This window comes from Drosophila suzukii, chromosome 2R (assembly GCF_043229965.1).
Source record: "Drosophila suzukii chromosome 2R, CBGP_Dsuzu_IsoJpt1.0, whole genome shotgun sequence".
In the NCBI taxonomy this organism is placed as follows: domain Eukaryota; kingdom Metazoa; phylum Arthropoda; class Insecta; order Diptera; family Drosophilidae; genus Drosophila; species Drosophila suzukii.
The window spans coordinates 23688786-23701130 of NC_092081.1; the positions used below are offsets into that span (position 1 = coordinate 23688786).

The following is a 12345-nucleotide window of genomic DNA, read 5'->3' on the forward strand; positions in this document are numbered from 1 at the left end:
TTTTGTTCTTCAAGAAGCTCCAAGAACACCCGAGAACAGTAAGTAACTGCTAACTGGGAATGCCCCAATCTGGATGAATCTCTGGGAGAGCTCCAGAAAGCAAAAGTGCTCGATATGGGGGTTATTTTTAAACAGCCAGTCTTTCGAGTGCACAAATTATTCAGTTGCACTCACACCCGGAAGTTTCGGAAGTAAACGCTGGAGAAAGTTCCGACTTGGGGGTATTATATAAAGGAATATCAGCTGAATCCAGAATCATCAGTGCAAGCCCAACAGTTGCCTTGAAAACCATATTCCATATCGCTTACAAGCACACAATGAAACTAATCCTGGTTCTGACTTTCCTGGCGACTTTGGCTGTTTCTCTGGCTTTTCCCCAGGTGGGACATGGATCTGTTAATGGACCCAGTGGGGTGAGCATCTCAAAAACAGATTTTAAATGAATTACTCACGACTTATATATTTTTAGCGCTTTCCTATGACTAAAAATTGGGCTCAACCTCCGGTGGATCTGGGAAAACCTATTATCTTCTTGCGAGAGGCCACTCCCATTCATGAAGCCCAGGAATCGCGACCGGGACAGATCAGACGTCGCAAGAGTGGATAGATTCCTAGGAATACTACTATATTAATTTGTTGAATTTGTTGAAAAATTTAAGAAAGTTAAATCCTTATAAATATAATTTGTTGTGTTCATAAAAAGATTATTTAGTCAGTTGGGGTAGGCCTTGGGAATTTCAAACAACCATCTTAAAAATGTTTTACAAAACATTTACTTTGGTTTAGTTTACTTAGACATCTGGCATCAGATCGTCATCTTTAATATAAATTTATATTTTTTTTAAATATTAAAAAAAAGATAGCTATGGCAAAAAGTTGTTTTTGGTTTGTAGACCAATTGAATTTGCATGGTAGCGCAAACAGGGCAATCCCTGAACATAGCCTATAAACTGCCGGTATTAAAAACCACAAAATATGTTCCTTAGCTTATATTATTGATAAATTGCTTAAAAAAAGATGCAACCAGTTTATTTTGCCTCCATTTGTGCCGTAATAAATTATGATCTTAAATTGAACCACAACTTTTTTATTGCTTTTGGTAATACAAAAAAAAAACGCGATATAAAAATACCTGCTAAACTGTGATTAATTTGAATAATTTAAAGCAATATTGCAATATATACAACAAGTGAAACTAAAACTCGGAAAGTGATTCTTTATTACTCAGTAGAATAAATCCGAATCTACATACTGGAGAATCTATTTATTTATTTACATACTGTTTGCTTAAAGCTAAAAACCAAAGCAACAGCGATAGACAGTCATAGCTACATAGGCCTTAGGATACTTGAGAATCTATTGTTTTATAGTTAAAATGTAATATTTCATTCGCAGCTGGCGGTTTGCTGCATTTCCGTATCAAACTCTTTCCCTTGACCATTCACGCCTAATCTTCTAGCTATTTAGTTTATACTCGTTTATGTAGTAACCAAATTAATTTGTTTAATCTATATATGTGTTTTTGAATTTGGTTCACCTGTGAATGCCGTAAAGTTTTTACGACTTTAATTAAGATACAATGCTATTTATCCTGTGTTTCCGGTATGCAATTTCTGAAAGTTCTCAAAAAGGTTTCTAAAAAATTGGCATTTTAATAAAAGCTTCTTTTCTTGTCCTATACCCAATTGGGTTTAGAGGATTTTCAAGGGTAGAAGGTGCGCTCTTTCATTAATATGGCTCCTTAATACAAATATTGAAATTAGATTCTAACAATCTCGGGACCCATAGCCTGCTCGATAATCTGAAAGCCAAGTCTTTTACGGGAAAGGCATCAACAACGACTTAACCTGCACCAATTACGGGGTATTCCCCCCCTTCCTGGTCGATAAATGGATGGAAACTTATGCCAAATTGCACATGAGTATCATACCGATTGGTACCTTGCTCTTAGCCGCATGTTACCTAACACCTCCTAAGTTTCTTGTTTTTAATAAATATTCATATTCTATTCTGGAATCGGAAATCGGACCTTAAACTTACTTACCATCTGTTTTAGGTACCTGACACAAGATAGCCAATTTATTTTATGAATATACACAACATTAAAAACAAACATTTCCATTTGCTCTATGGCCGCTATAAATAAGCTGAATATAAATATTCATGTTTGTTTTGACATAATTACCTTATGGTCACCCAATTTCGATAAAAACAAAAACCTGTATTCTTAGATATATGGGGGAACCCCCAAGGGAAACGAAAGAAGTCTACTTATCTATTTACATCTGAAATTCTTCCGAGAATCGGTCAAATTTACTTTATAGGGCGGCTACTGTTTTCTGTTTATTTTAAAATATTTGAAGCTAAAAGATATCGATTTAGTTTGATATAAAACGTTAATATGTGTTAATTGGTGTAGGTTTTAATATGCATGCAAAGACTAGCTTTTGATGGCGGTTTTTGTTTAAAAGGAATAATAAGTAGAGAAATACATTAGTTAGTCACGCCTCTGTTTAAAAATGTTTCTATAAAAGGTCGGACATATGATGATTCCAAAAACTTTGTTCGAAGTCCATCGTCCAGTAAGGTTGGTTGACTTATTTGATTTACAATCGGTATGATTGATAAAGATCCTGTATTAACGGTATTTTGATTTAGTGGAAACGGAACTCAAGCGTGTTAGGATTTTAAAGATGCATTTTTGCCCCCGTGCAGTTAAGATAATCTCGTAATACTTAATTTACTCGAATTTGACAACGGGTTTTCGGTCGAGTTCCGGTTTTTCCTGAAACGATACGTTATCAAAAAGCGACTTTGAAAGGGATTAAGAGTGCTAATTGCAAACGGGAATCCGTGAGACAAAATAACAATGCACCCAGATAGAAACATCGAAACGCGTAATTATTGCTGACATAATAGCCAACTAGTCAAGATGTATATTCCTTTTTTTATTATTCGTGTATTTGGTGTTTAAGTATCTGCTCCAAACTAGATTTAGTTCTAATTTGTTCAGTGCTCTTTTATTTATATTCTATATTCTGTATTCCGTACCATCTTACATAGAGCTAATGAAGCAAGACGAGTTCCCGAACCACTCGGCGAATATCGCCACATATAGCACACATCTGTATAATCAACGCGTTTCGATTTCTGTATAATTCCGAGTCACTGGACTTGGGATTTATGGATTTGATTGGTTCGGGTGGGGGCGAGGTTGGCCAGTTTAAAGCCTGAAACTCAATAGTCTATTAGCTATATAAGCTCTGTCCGCCGGTCAAGCCAAAAACATTTGTGTGGACCGTGTGAGCGCGTAAGGTTAGTCTATTAGGGAGTAGTTGCTCGAAAAGCGGTGCTTACTATATAATACTCGACTGCATCGGCTGATAAGCATTAAATATAATTATTACAACGTAAAGATCAGCCGTAATTCCCCGCTCTTAATAGATCGTCGTAAGCTACGTTAATCATGGAAAACCAGTTGGAACCGCTTGGACTTAATCATCGATCAATCGTTTTTTTCGCAGATCAGAATGAAGCTTCTTTTGGTTCTTCCACTTCTGGTGGCTGCGGTCTCGGCCCAATTCGGAGGTTTCGGAGGAGGCCGATTCGGAGGAGGACTTGGGGGAGGTCTTGGTAACCTGGCCAACAATCGCGCGGGGGGAGCTCTACAAAATGCAGCCGCCGGCATTCAGGGTGCTGTGAGCAACATTGCCAGTGCTGTACCCAAAGTGCCTTTCCTAACTAATGTCCAGAGCTTCGGTGACTTCTTGGTGAGATGTGCAGGATGTCCCCCCTAAATAGATTACTTAAATAGGTCCCCATTACAGTCCCAGTCCGGAAAGTCCTACCTCAATGCCGCTGATCAGGCTCTCCACGAGGCCGCCTTTTCGACCACGAAGAATCTGGTGGACGCCGGTAACGAGGCCTTCGCCCGAGGAACCGCCTCTTTCAAGCAGGCTGTGAATGCATTTGCTGATCTGACCCACGGCGAGTTCCTGAAGCAGTTGACCGGTCTGAAGAGGAATCCAGCAGCTAAGTAAGTGTGCTCCCTGCCCTTATACTTTCGGTCAACGATTCTATAACCGCCAATCACGCCCACAGAGCTCGTGCTGCCGCCAGCTTGAAGGAGGTGAGCCTGCAGCCAGGACCCGTCCCGGATGCCTTCGATTGGCGTGAGCATGGTGGTGTCACCCCTGTGAAGTTCCAGGGAACTTGTGGATCCTGCTGGGCCTTCGCCACCGTCGGAGCCATCGAGGGTCACACTTTCCGCAAGACGGGAAAACTTCCCGTGCTCTCAGAGCAGAACCTGGTGGACTGTGGTCCCGAGGAGGACTTTGGCCTGATTGGCTGCGATGGCGGCTTCCAGGAGGCCGCCTTCTGCTTCATCGATGAGGTCCAGAAGGGCGTGTCGCAGGCTGGAGCATATCCCTACATCAACAACAAGGACACCTGCAAATACGACGGCAGCAAGTCGGCAGCCCAGCTCCAAGGATTCGCCACCATTCCGCCCAAGGACGAGGAGCAAATGAAGAAGGTGATTGCCACCCTGGGACCCGTGGCCTGCTCGGTGAATGGCCTGGAGACCCTGAAGACCTACGCCGGGGGCATCTACGACGACGATGAGTGCAACAAGGGCGAGCCAAACCACTCAATCCTCGTCGTGGGCTACGGATCCGAGAACGGAAAGGACTACTGGATCGTCAAGAACTCATGGGACGTCGCCTGGGGCGAGAAGGGCTACTTCCGGCTTCCTCGCGGACAGAACTACTGTTTCATAGCTGATGAGTGCTCCTATCCACTTGTTTAAGGAGAAAATTTATTGTTAAGTGCCATCAGTCTTGTGAAATGTTATGTTACATCAGTTTCTTAAATAAAATAAAGTAATAATACTACTCGTTGTATTTAAAATGTAATTATGCCCGTTACTCGTAGAGTATCAGGTAGAAGGAAGCGTTTCCGACCCCATAAAGTATATATTTTCTTGATTAGGATCCCTAGCCTAGTCAATCTAGCCATGTTTATGTGTTCTCATGGCACGCCCACTTTAACGCCCACAAGCCGCCCCAAACTGGTCACGCGAATATGCCACGCCTATACTATCCATCACTTTTAGGAAAAGTAATATTGTCACCCATTTTCGCAATGTTCTTATATTATTTCGCTCAATGGCAGTCAAAATTCTTAATTTTTTTGGTCGAAATGGTAACTGAAATCGAAAGTTTCCCGACAAATTTAATCAAAATTCCCTACAATCAAATTTAAAGTCGATAGAAATTATATTTTCAAAATACCTCATTTGCTGGAAGAGAAAACTGCCAAATAGGTGGATTTCTTAATTTCAGACACCAGGCGAACATAAACGTTTAGCATGTGTAGAAACGATCAGCTGATCAGTTTAATCACAGCTCACTTGGAGATGACCTCGTGATTGCCTCCTCTTGGCACGGCCTAAGCAAATACATAGGACTTATATTGTATTTCGTGTATATCGTGACAAGCTCGTGATACGGCCATGGTTGCTCATCTCTAGTCTGCGCCTAGCTTTCAACCTAACAGTCCTTTCTCATGAATATCGATTTCTATTGGTCAGTAGTGTAGGGGAAATATGGAAAGGGCCGCCATTTTGAATAATAACGGTTCTATAAGTTAGCTTATAGCTACCAACTGTCCCTTGCTATAATTTCTGTTTGCCTGGTGTCTGAGAGCCACAAATCCAGCACATCGATTGAAAAAAGTGTTACGAAGCCCTTCAATATGTTGAAGAAAATTAGTGATTTCGCAATTTCAAACACCAGGTGAACAGGAAAATTCGTAGGTCGCCAACAATTAGTTTTTAAGGCCTATTTAGAGGTGTGACACTTCAAAATATGTGGGAGCTTTGTTTCCGATCAAGCGATTGCCCATCTCTAGTCTGCTTGTACAAAACTAACGGTTGTCTTCCAGTAAGAAAATGTTAGCGCCCAGCAGCCACCTGCTACGGATTATGGGGGCCTGGTGTCAAAGATTAGGAAACTAAATTTTAGACCTTGCTGAAATGTAAATTTATAGAAATCATAAATCCAAAACAACTTATTTGCGTGTCGAGAAAATTGTCAAATTGATAGATTTCTTAAATTCAGACACCAGGCGAACATAAACGTTTAGCAGGTGGATAAACGATCAGCTGATTTGTTTAATCGAAGCTAATTGGAGATGCCCCCGTGACTGCTTACTTTTGGCACGGCCTATGCAAATGCATAAGATTTCACTTTTATTTCGTGCATATCGTGACCAGCTCGTGACACGGCCCAAGTTGCGCATCTCTACTTTGCGCTTTGATCTCGACTAACGGTTGTTTCCCATGGTGATAGATTCCTATTGGTCAGTAGGGGAAGGGGAAATATGGAAAGGGTCGCCATTTTGAAAAGTAACAGTTATTTAAGTTCACCTTTAGCTACCAGCTGTCACCTGCTAAGTTTTCTGTTTGCCTGGTGTCTGAGAGCCATAAATCCAGCATTTTGACAGAAAATATGTTAGGAATCCTTTTAATTTATTAAAGTAAATTATCGAGCGCCGAAATGTAGGCATAAAATATGTTTATGTTTCTTTGGTCAGATTTTAAAGCTTGCTGTTTTCAATTCCAGTCGATAGGGAATTTAATAACGAGTTCAACGGTGTATAACATTCCTTATTCTAAAACTATTTCGCGCAATGGTAATCATAATTCCTAATTTTAGGGCTGAAATATAAGATTTTGATTTTATGAAAAAATTCGCTTTTTTCTTAGCTTTCTATACCCGTTCCTCGTAGAGTAAAAGGGTTTACTAGATTCGTCGGAAAGTATGTAACAGGTAGAAGGACCATATAAAGTATATATGTACATATGTGCTTGATCAGGATCACTAGCCGAGTCGATCTAGCCATGTCCGTCTATCCGTATGAGCACTATGTTTTCGGAAACTATAAAAGCTACAATACATTACTAAATGGAAAATATCAAATTGACATTGAATGAAAAGCTAGCACGTACATCTTTCTATTTCAAGTTTCACAAAATATTTGATAAATAAAATCATTAGTAAACAAGATTTTTGAATCTGTATAATTGCAACGGAAAACTCCAGTCAGATTTGAAAATGTCAGTTTGTTTTGATAAATGGTACTTAAATTGTATCTTGGAAACTGAAATGGTATTTATTTTAAGGCTGTGTGGTATTTTTTATCGTTATCGGTGCGGTCACGCTGCAGACAACAATAATAGAAATAAATTAAATCAATTGGCGAATTAAACTATATTAGGCGCGGCGCGACGAAGGGAATTTGATGAGCAGCAGACGGGGATTGCCGTGACGAATGGCGGCAGTGCGTCCCATGGAAGGCCACCGCGCAACAGTGTTCCTGCAGGTGTGTTCGCATCAAAAGCGACGTTCTGATCAGAAGAGAAGAGCCCAGCCCACTTTTGGGAAAGTGGGCGTTGTCAGCAGACCGCGAATCTAAAGCCCCGGATCACCTGTCTCTCTGTCCCATTGTAGCATTGTCCCATTGTCCCATTGTGTGTGTGCTAATCGAGGTCTCCCCTTGGCCCCTTCCTTTCCAGAAATGTGCGCGATAGAGCATGTGCATTGCGACTAATCCAAAGAGTCCCCCTGTGGTCATAACGCATTTAATAACCAACCCAGCCGCAAAGGCTCGATTCACCAGAGATCCTCGAGTGTCCTGCACCCCGTCCCCGTAACCCTATAGCCCCACCCCAATCATGGACGAAGACATCCTGAACGCTGTGGAGTCGCTGTTCGGAAAGGATGTGAAGATCGTGGACTGCGAAACCTCGTCCTCGCTGCAGCAGGAGGAGGTGCTGCTGGTCAACGGAGTGCCCGTCAAGCTTGATGGCCTGCCCGCGGATGATGCCAGTGCCATCAAGGCCGCTCTGCTGGAGGGACAGATGCCCTCGGTGGAGCACTTAAATCAGCTGCTCTTCCGCGCCGGTTTGGCCCAACAGCCCATCGAGGTAGAGACCTCGTTAACTGTGAAATCCTCCCTCACCACTACGGAGGAGGTGCTGGTTTCCCGTAACGGACAAATCCTGGACGAACGCACAGTGGAGACCAAGGAAAACTTTAACCACCAGTCGCACCAAAAGGAGATCTGGCATCCTGTTAAGCAGCATTCGGCCTTGGCTCGCGCCACTCCCGAAAATGCCCTCAAATATCGAACCACTTCGAATTCCACGTTTGCCTCGCAGGCCACGGACTCGGACGATCGTCCAGCTGACCCCTTGGGCCGCCAGCTAAACCAAACCTTCTCGAATGCTTCCCTTATGTCCAGCAGTTCGGCCATCACTGGATCCGATCAGGTCATTGGATCCGTTTCATCCACCACTATAGGAGACAAGAGCTCGAATATAAGTAGCTGCGACTCCGGCCACGACGGCCTCTTCCACAGCGTGTCCATGAGTGCGCCCTGGTCACATCCTCGTGACACTTTGACCGACTCCCTGTACTGCGATATCCCTAGCTCGGCAGATGAGGCGGATGCGGTTTCTATCCTAGTAAGTTCTATAGTACTTGTTATTTACTGATTGACTAATCTTTTGCTTCGTCAAGAACACCCACTTGCAGATCACAGAGCTAGCAGATTGCCAAACAGCGCCAGTTTACACCAAAGACATGCCCAGGCAGGGCAGCCTGGACTCGCTAGTCAGTCTGCTGATCAATGGCCACGATGCTGATGTGCAGTTTGCCTTTTTGACCTCTGCCCGATTGTTTTTGCCACCAAATGAGCTGCTCTCCAAAATCATTGCCAAGAGCCAGGGAAAGGAGGACAACCTGATTCGACTGCTAAGCCACTGGTTCATCATTTGTCCCAGCGACTTTCGCCACGAGTTGCTGCTGCAAGAGCTGGAGAAGAAGCGTGAGGTCAAGGGAATGACAGCATTTTTAGATGGCATTCCCCAATCTCAGGCACAAAGAGCCGAAAAGGGACGAAGCCAACTACAGTATCTGCTCACCAAGCAATCCTCGGCCAGCTCCTTGGGACGTCAGAGCAGTATTAAGTCACTAAAACGCTTTGCCGCCAATGTCTACAAAACGGACAATGTGCTCAACAACTGCAACAGTGCATTTGAATTGGCTCACCAACTGTATGCCGTTGAGTACGCCTATCTGTCACAAATACGCGTGGAGGAGTTTGTTGAAATACTGGAAAAGGATGAGCTTAAGTCCTGCATGAGCCAAACCAAGGCGGGCACCTTGGGCTCCAATTGTCTAAGCCAGGTGACAATCGACAGCTATGTGCAGTGGTTTAACCAGCTGAGCAGCTTGACCGCTACCGAGATACTGAAGGTGGGTAGTAAAACAGAAATAAAAAAACGAAAAATGTAAAAAAAATTTACCCTTAGCTGGGCAAAAAGTCTCAGAGAGCACAAATGATCGACTTCTGGGTGGAGACAGCTCTGGAATGCTTTAACACGGGCAACTTCAACAGCTTGATGGCCATTCTAACAGCATTGAATCTTAATGCCATAGCTCGCTTAAAGAAAACGGTGAGCTTTTTAACTTTAAATTTTGTGGCTTATTATGACCAAGTTCATTTTAGTGGGCCAAAGTGCAGACAACAAAGTTCGAGGGCTTAGAGCATCAAATGGATCCCAGTTCGAACTTTCTGAACTACCGATCCACCATGAAGGCAGCTGTTTGGCGTTCGGAAAGGGAAATGGCCAACAAAATTGAGCGTGCCATTATTCCGTTCTTCTCGCTGTTCCTCAAAGACTTGCATGCCATCAACGAGAGCCATGAAACGAAGTGAGTTTGCCTTCTGGCTAACACAAAATGATGTGAAATAACAAATAGCCATTTCAGATTGGTCAACGGAAACCTGAACTTTGAGAAGTGCCTCCTCTTGGGCACGCAGCTGCGTAACTTCAGCAAATGGCAACGACTGGACTGTCCCTACGAGCAGCTGCCCAATGTGGTGTCCTACCTTTTAAAAGCGGAGGTGCTAGCCGAGGATCTTTTAATGAAGGCCTCCTACGAGTGCGAGCCACCCGAGAACGGCGAGGAAAAGGATCACTACAAGACGCTGAAGGCCACGAAGAAATCGAACACATAATCACCAATCATTAACGACAATCTTCGGGATAGTGCAACATAATATACAATGCAATAAGTCTTGCACACTTTCGTTGGCGTTCCATTTTCACATCTTGCATTTGTATCGCGATAAAACAGTAACAATAATAACTCTTACACTTCCATTGTGTTTGTTAATTTGTACTTAAGCTTAGACGACGGTATATATTTATTTGCGAGCGATTTATATATACAAGTGACGGGCATTTAATTAGAAACACCAAAAATATGCATACAATTACTAAAGTAATGTTTTAAATGTTGTATTCTAGCAGTTATATACCCCGAAAAATACATACAAATAAAAGACTTCGAATAAGCCAAGAGTATTCCTCATCGGATGGTGGCGAACTTTTGGAAATCGACCGTTCCGAACTTTCCAAAGAGCTCCAAGGGATAGTGCTTTCCCTCGACAGGAGCATGAATGCGGATTTGGCGCATGTGGGTGTCCCTGCCGTTCTGGTGGTTGGAGATCACAGCGATCTGCAGCATGAAGGTGCGAATCGACTTGACATTCCCATCCTTGATGGGTATCTGCACCCAGCCAGTGGGTTCGGTGAGGTCCATCACCTGAAGCTCCTGCAAGTCGTTAAAGTTGGTTCCAGATCGTATGGAGATCCTCGATGGTGTGTAACTCTCGTCCAGCTTGTAATCCGTGTATATGTAGATCTGGCTGATATTCGTTCGCTTGTGGAACTGGATGTTGACCAGGTGAGGTAGCTGTCCATCTGACTGCCAATAAGTGTCCATGATATTGTCCCGCAGACGCTCTACGCCAAATCCTGAACGGGCAAGGTCTTGGATTACTTTCTGGACGGGATTCTTAAAACTAAACTTACCCGGCTTGCAAGAGGACAGACTCCAAACTGCCTGGGCGCCGACTTCGCGCACAAAACCCAGGCGCTCCTCTGCCAGGGGATCCTCCTCATTGCTGGGCAGGGGATTGGCGGATATATCCTCATCCATGGAGGCTGCCATTGCAGCAAATGTAATCTTAAAACTTTGTCCCAAAATGTATTCAACAAAAACCGCTGAAAGACGCACAAATCAGCTGTTTGCTTTGGCGGTATATTAAATTTTCCTGCTTTGGTCACACTGCGCGGCCCATGTGTGTTTTTAGACAACAATAACTGAAAAATAATTAGAAATGGTTCGTAAACTCAAGTTCCACGAGCAGAAGCTGCTCAAAAAGGTGGACTTTATCACATGGAAGGTTGACAACAGTGGCAAGGAGAACAAGATCCTCAGGCGCTTTCACATACAAAAGAGAGAGGATTACACCAAGTGAGTTTTCACCGGAAAGTATACACTTCGCACGGAATACAATATTCTTGAAACCTTTCTAGGTACAACAAGTTATCCAGGGAGATAAGGGAACTGGCCGAGAGGATAGCCAAATTAGACGCCTCAGAGCCCTTCAAGGTGGAGGCCACCACCATGCTCCTGAACAAACTGCACGCCATGGGAGTCTCCAACGATCAGCTAACTTTGGAGACGGCGGCCAAGATATCCGCCAGTCACTTTTGCCGCCGTCGACTGCCCGTGATCATGGTGAAACGTGAGTGTTATTTCCAAGTCTCACTAGAACTCCTAATAACCAAACATCTTCCCCTGACAGTGCGAATGTCGGAGCACCTGAAAGCTGCCACAGACCTTATTGAACACGGTCATGTTCGTGTGGGTCCCGAAATGGTAAAGGATCCCGCCTTTTTAGTTTCCCGAAACCTCGAGGACTTCGTCACCTGGGTTGATGGCTCCAAGATCAAGGAACACGTACTCCGATACAATGATTTGCGTGATGACTTCCAAATGTAAACCCTATTTTTAAGATTCCCAAATAACTGATAACTAGAATAACTAATAAAACCAATTGCACCTTTGTTAAATAATCATGTTCAATAACTTTATTACATTTTATATAATAATGTTTAGATCTCATTAATATTCATTATTAAGGAGCGAATTGCGCCAAGGGCACAGCTGCGCCGACACGCACATACATATACATATTTATTTTAACCTGATCCCCCGAATTTCACCGATCTGCTCGGAATCATTCCATAATGGCGGTTCATAGTTGGATTATGTTCTATTAGTTTTTGTTTTACCCTCACTTCGCTATCTAACGTCAATCGTTTTGAAATACATGCGGCGTGTGAAATACCTTTCAGATATTAGAATAATATCGGTTTTGTAAACAAGTGAGAGAGCCAGCGGATTTACGCAATAAATTATAAGA

General features: G+C 43.1%; 5 protein-coding genes across 8 annotated transcripts; 4 read left to right on the forward strand and 1 right to left on the reverse strand.

Annotated features, from left to right (window-relative positions):
• Positions 1-238: 238 nt before the first annotated feature.
• Positions 239-723, forward strand: LOC108008920 (uncharacterized). The gene is made up of 2 exons (XM_017072827.4): positions 239-413; positions 470-723. Exons 1-2 carry the CDS (start codon positions 318-320, stop codon positions 605-607), a joined length of 234 nt encoding a protein of 77 aa, XP_016928316.2. The 5' UTR covers positions 239-317; the 3' UTR covers positions 608-723.
• A 2571-nt stretch (positions 724-3294) lies between these two features.
• On the forward strand, positions 3295-4892 carry CtsK2 (Cathepsin K2). 3 transcript variants are annotated; one of them, XM_017072173.4, is made up of 4 exons: positions 3295-3315; positions 3525-3770; positions 3828-4036; positions 4102-4892. In XM_017072173.4, the coding sequence occupies exons 2-4, from the start codon at positions 3531-3533 to the stop codon at positions 4805-4807; spliced, it is 1155 nt and encodes a 384-aa protein (XP_016927662.1). In that variant the 5' UTR covers positions 3295-3315; positions 3525-3530; the 3' UTR covers positions 4808-4892. The 3 variants fall into 3 exon arrangements, with proteins under 3 accessions (XP_016927662.1, XP_070850795.1, XP_016927663.1); XM_070994694.1 differs by having other exon boundaries at positions 3301-3315; positions 3530-3770; XM_017072174.4 differs by lacking the exon at positions 3295-3315 and adding an exon at positions 3327-3450.
• A 2316-nt stretch (positions 4893-7208) lies between these two features.
• On the forward strand, positions 7209-10231 carry LOC108009079 (ras-GEF domain-containing family member 1B-B). Of its 2 annotated transcripts, none has more exons than XM_070994697.1 (6): positions 7209-7383; positions 7577-8527; positions 8598-9320; positions 9377-9520; positions 9574-9779; positions 9837-10231. In XM_070994697.1, the coding sequence occupies exons 2-6, from the start codon at positions 7736-7738 to the stop codon at positions 10084-10086; spliced, it is 2115 nt and encodes a 704-aa protein (XP_070850798.1). In that variant the 5' UTR covers positions 7209-7383; positions 7577-7735; the 3' UTR covers positions 10087-10231. The 2 variants fall into 2 exon arrangements, with proteins under 2 accessions (XP_070850798.1, XP_016928620.2); XM_017073131.4 differs by having other exon boundaries at positions 7211-7383; positions 8583-9320.
• APC10 (anaphase-promoting complex subunit 10) lies at positions 10232-11159 on the reverse strand. The gene is made up of 2 exons (XM_017073132.4): positions 10946-11159; positions 10232-10888 (listed from the first exon to the last, which is right to left on the reverse strand). Exons 1-2 carry the CDS (start codon positions 11082-11084, stop codon positions 10440-10442), a joined length of 588 nt encoding a protein of 195 aa, XP_016928621.1. The 5' UTR covers positions 11085-11159; the 3' UTR covers positions 10232-10439.
• Positions 11160-11185: 26 nt separating this feature from the next.
• LOC108009081 (U3 small nucleolar ribonucleoprotein protein IMP3) lies at positions 11186-11995 on the forward strand. The gene is made up of 3 exons (XM_017073133.4): positions 11186-11390; positions 11453-11664; positions 11725-11995. The coding sequence occupies exons 1-3, from the start codon at positions 11254-11256 to the stop codon at positions 11919-11921; spliced, it is 546 nt and encodes a 181-aa protein (XP_016928622.1). The 5' UTR covers positions 11186-11253; the 3' UTR covers positions 11922-11995.
• The last annotated feature ends 350 nt before the right edge of the window (positions 11996-12345 follow it).

Excerpts from the sequence above, each read along its gene's own strand:
- LOC108009079 (XM_017073131.4), top strand. The coding sequence starts at position 7,736 with ATGGACGAAGACATCCTGAACGCTGTGGAGTCGCTGTTCGGAAAGGAT. Across the intron at positions 8,528-8,582 it reads CGGATGCGGTTTCTATCCTA|AACACCCACTTGCAGATCAC; the intron begins GTAAGTTCTATA and ends TGCTTCGTCAAG. Across the intron at positions 9,521-9,573 it reads TAGCTCGCTTAAAGAAAACG|TGGGCCAAAGTGCAGACAAC; the intron begins GTGAGCTTTTTA and ends AGTTCATTTTAG.
- LOC108008920 (XM_017072827.4), top strand. The coding sequence starts at position 318 with ATGAAACTAATCCTGGTTCTGACTTTCCTGGCGACTTTGGCTGTTTCT. Across the intron at positions 414-469 it reads CTGTTAATGGACCCAGTGGG|CGCTTTCCTATGACTAAAAA; the intron begins GTGAGCATCTCA and ends ATATATTTTTAG.
- LOC108009081 (XM_017073133.4), top strand. The coding sequence starts at position 11,254 with ATGGTTCGTAAACTCAAGTTCCACGAGCAGAAGCTGCTCAAAAAGGTG. Across the intron at positions 11,391-11,452 it reads AAGAGAGAGGATTACACCAA|GTACAACAAGTTATCCAGGG; the intron begins GTGAGTTTTCAC and ends AAACCTTTCTAG. Across the intron at positions 11,665-11,724 it reads GCCCGTGATCATGGTGAAAC|TGCGAATGTCGGAGCACCTG; the intron begins GTGAGTGTTATT and ends TTCCCCTGACAG.
- APC10 (XM_017073132.4), bottom strand. The coding sequence starts at position 11,084 with ATGGCAGCCTCCATGGATGAGGATATATCCGCCAATCCCCTGCCCAGC. Across the intron at positions 10,889-10,945 it reads TCTGTCCTCTTGCAAGCCGG|GATTTGGCGTAGAGCGTCTG; the intron begins GTAAGTTTAGTT and ends TTGCCCGTTCAG.
- CtsK2 (XM_017072173.4), top strand. The coding sequence starts at position 3,531 with ATGAAGCTTCTTTTGGTTCTTCCACTTCTGGTGGCTGCGGTCTCGGCC. Across the intron at positions 3,771-3,827 it reads AGAGCTTCGGTGACTTCTTG|TCCCAGTCCGGAAAGTCCTA; the intron begins GTGAGATGTGCA and ends TCCCCATTACAG. Across the intron at positions 4,037-4,101 it reads AAGAGGAATCCAGCAGCTAA|AGCTCGTGCTGCCGCCAGCT; the intron begins GTAAGTGTGCTC and ends TCACGCCCACAG.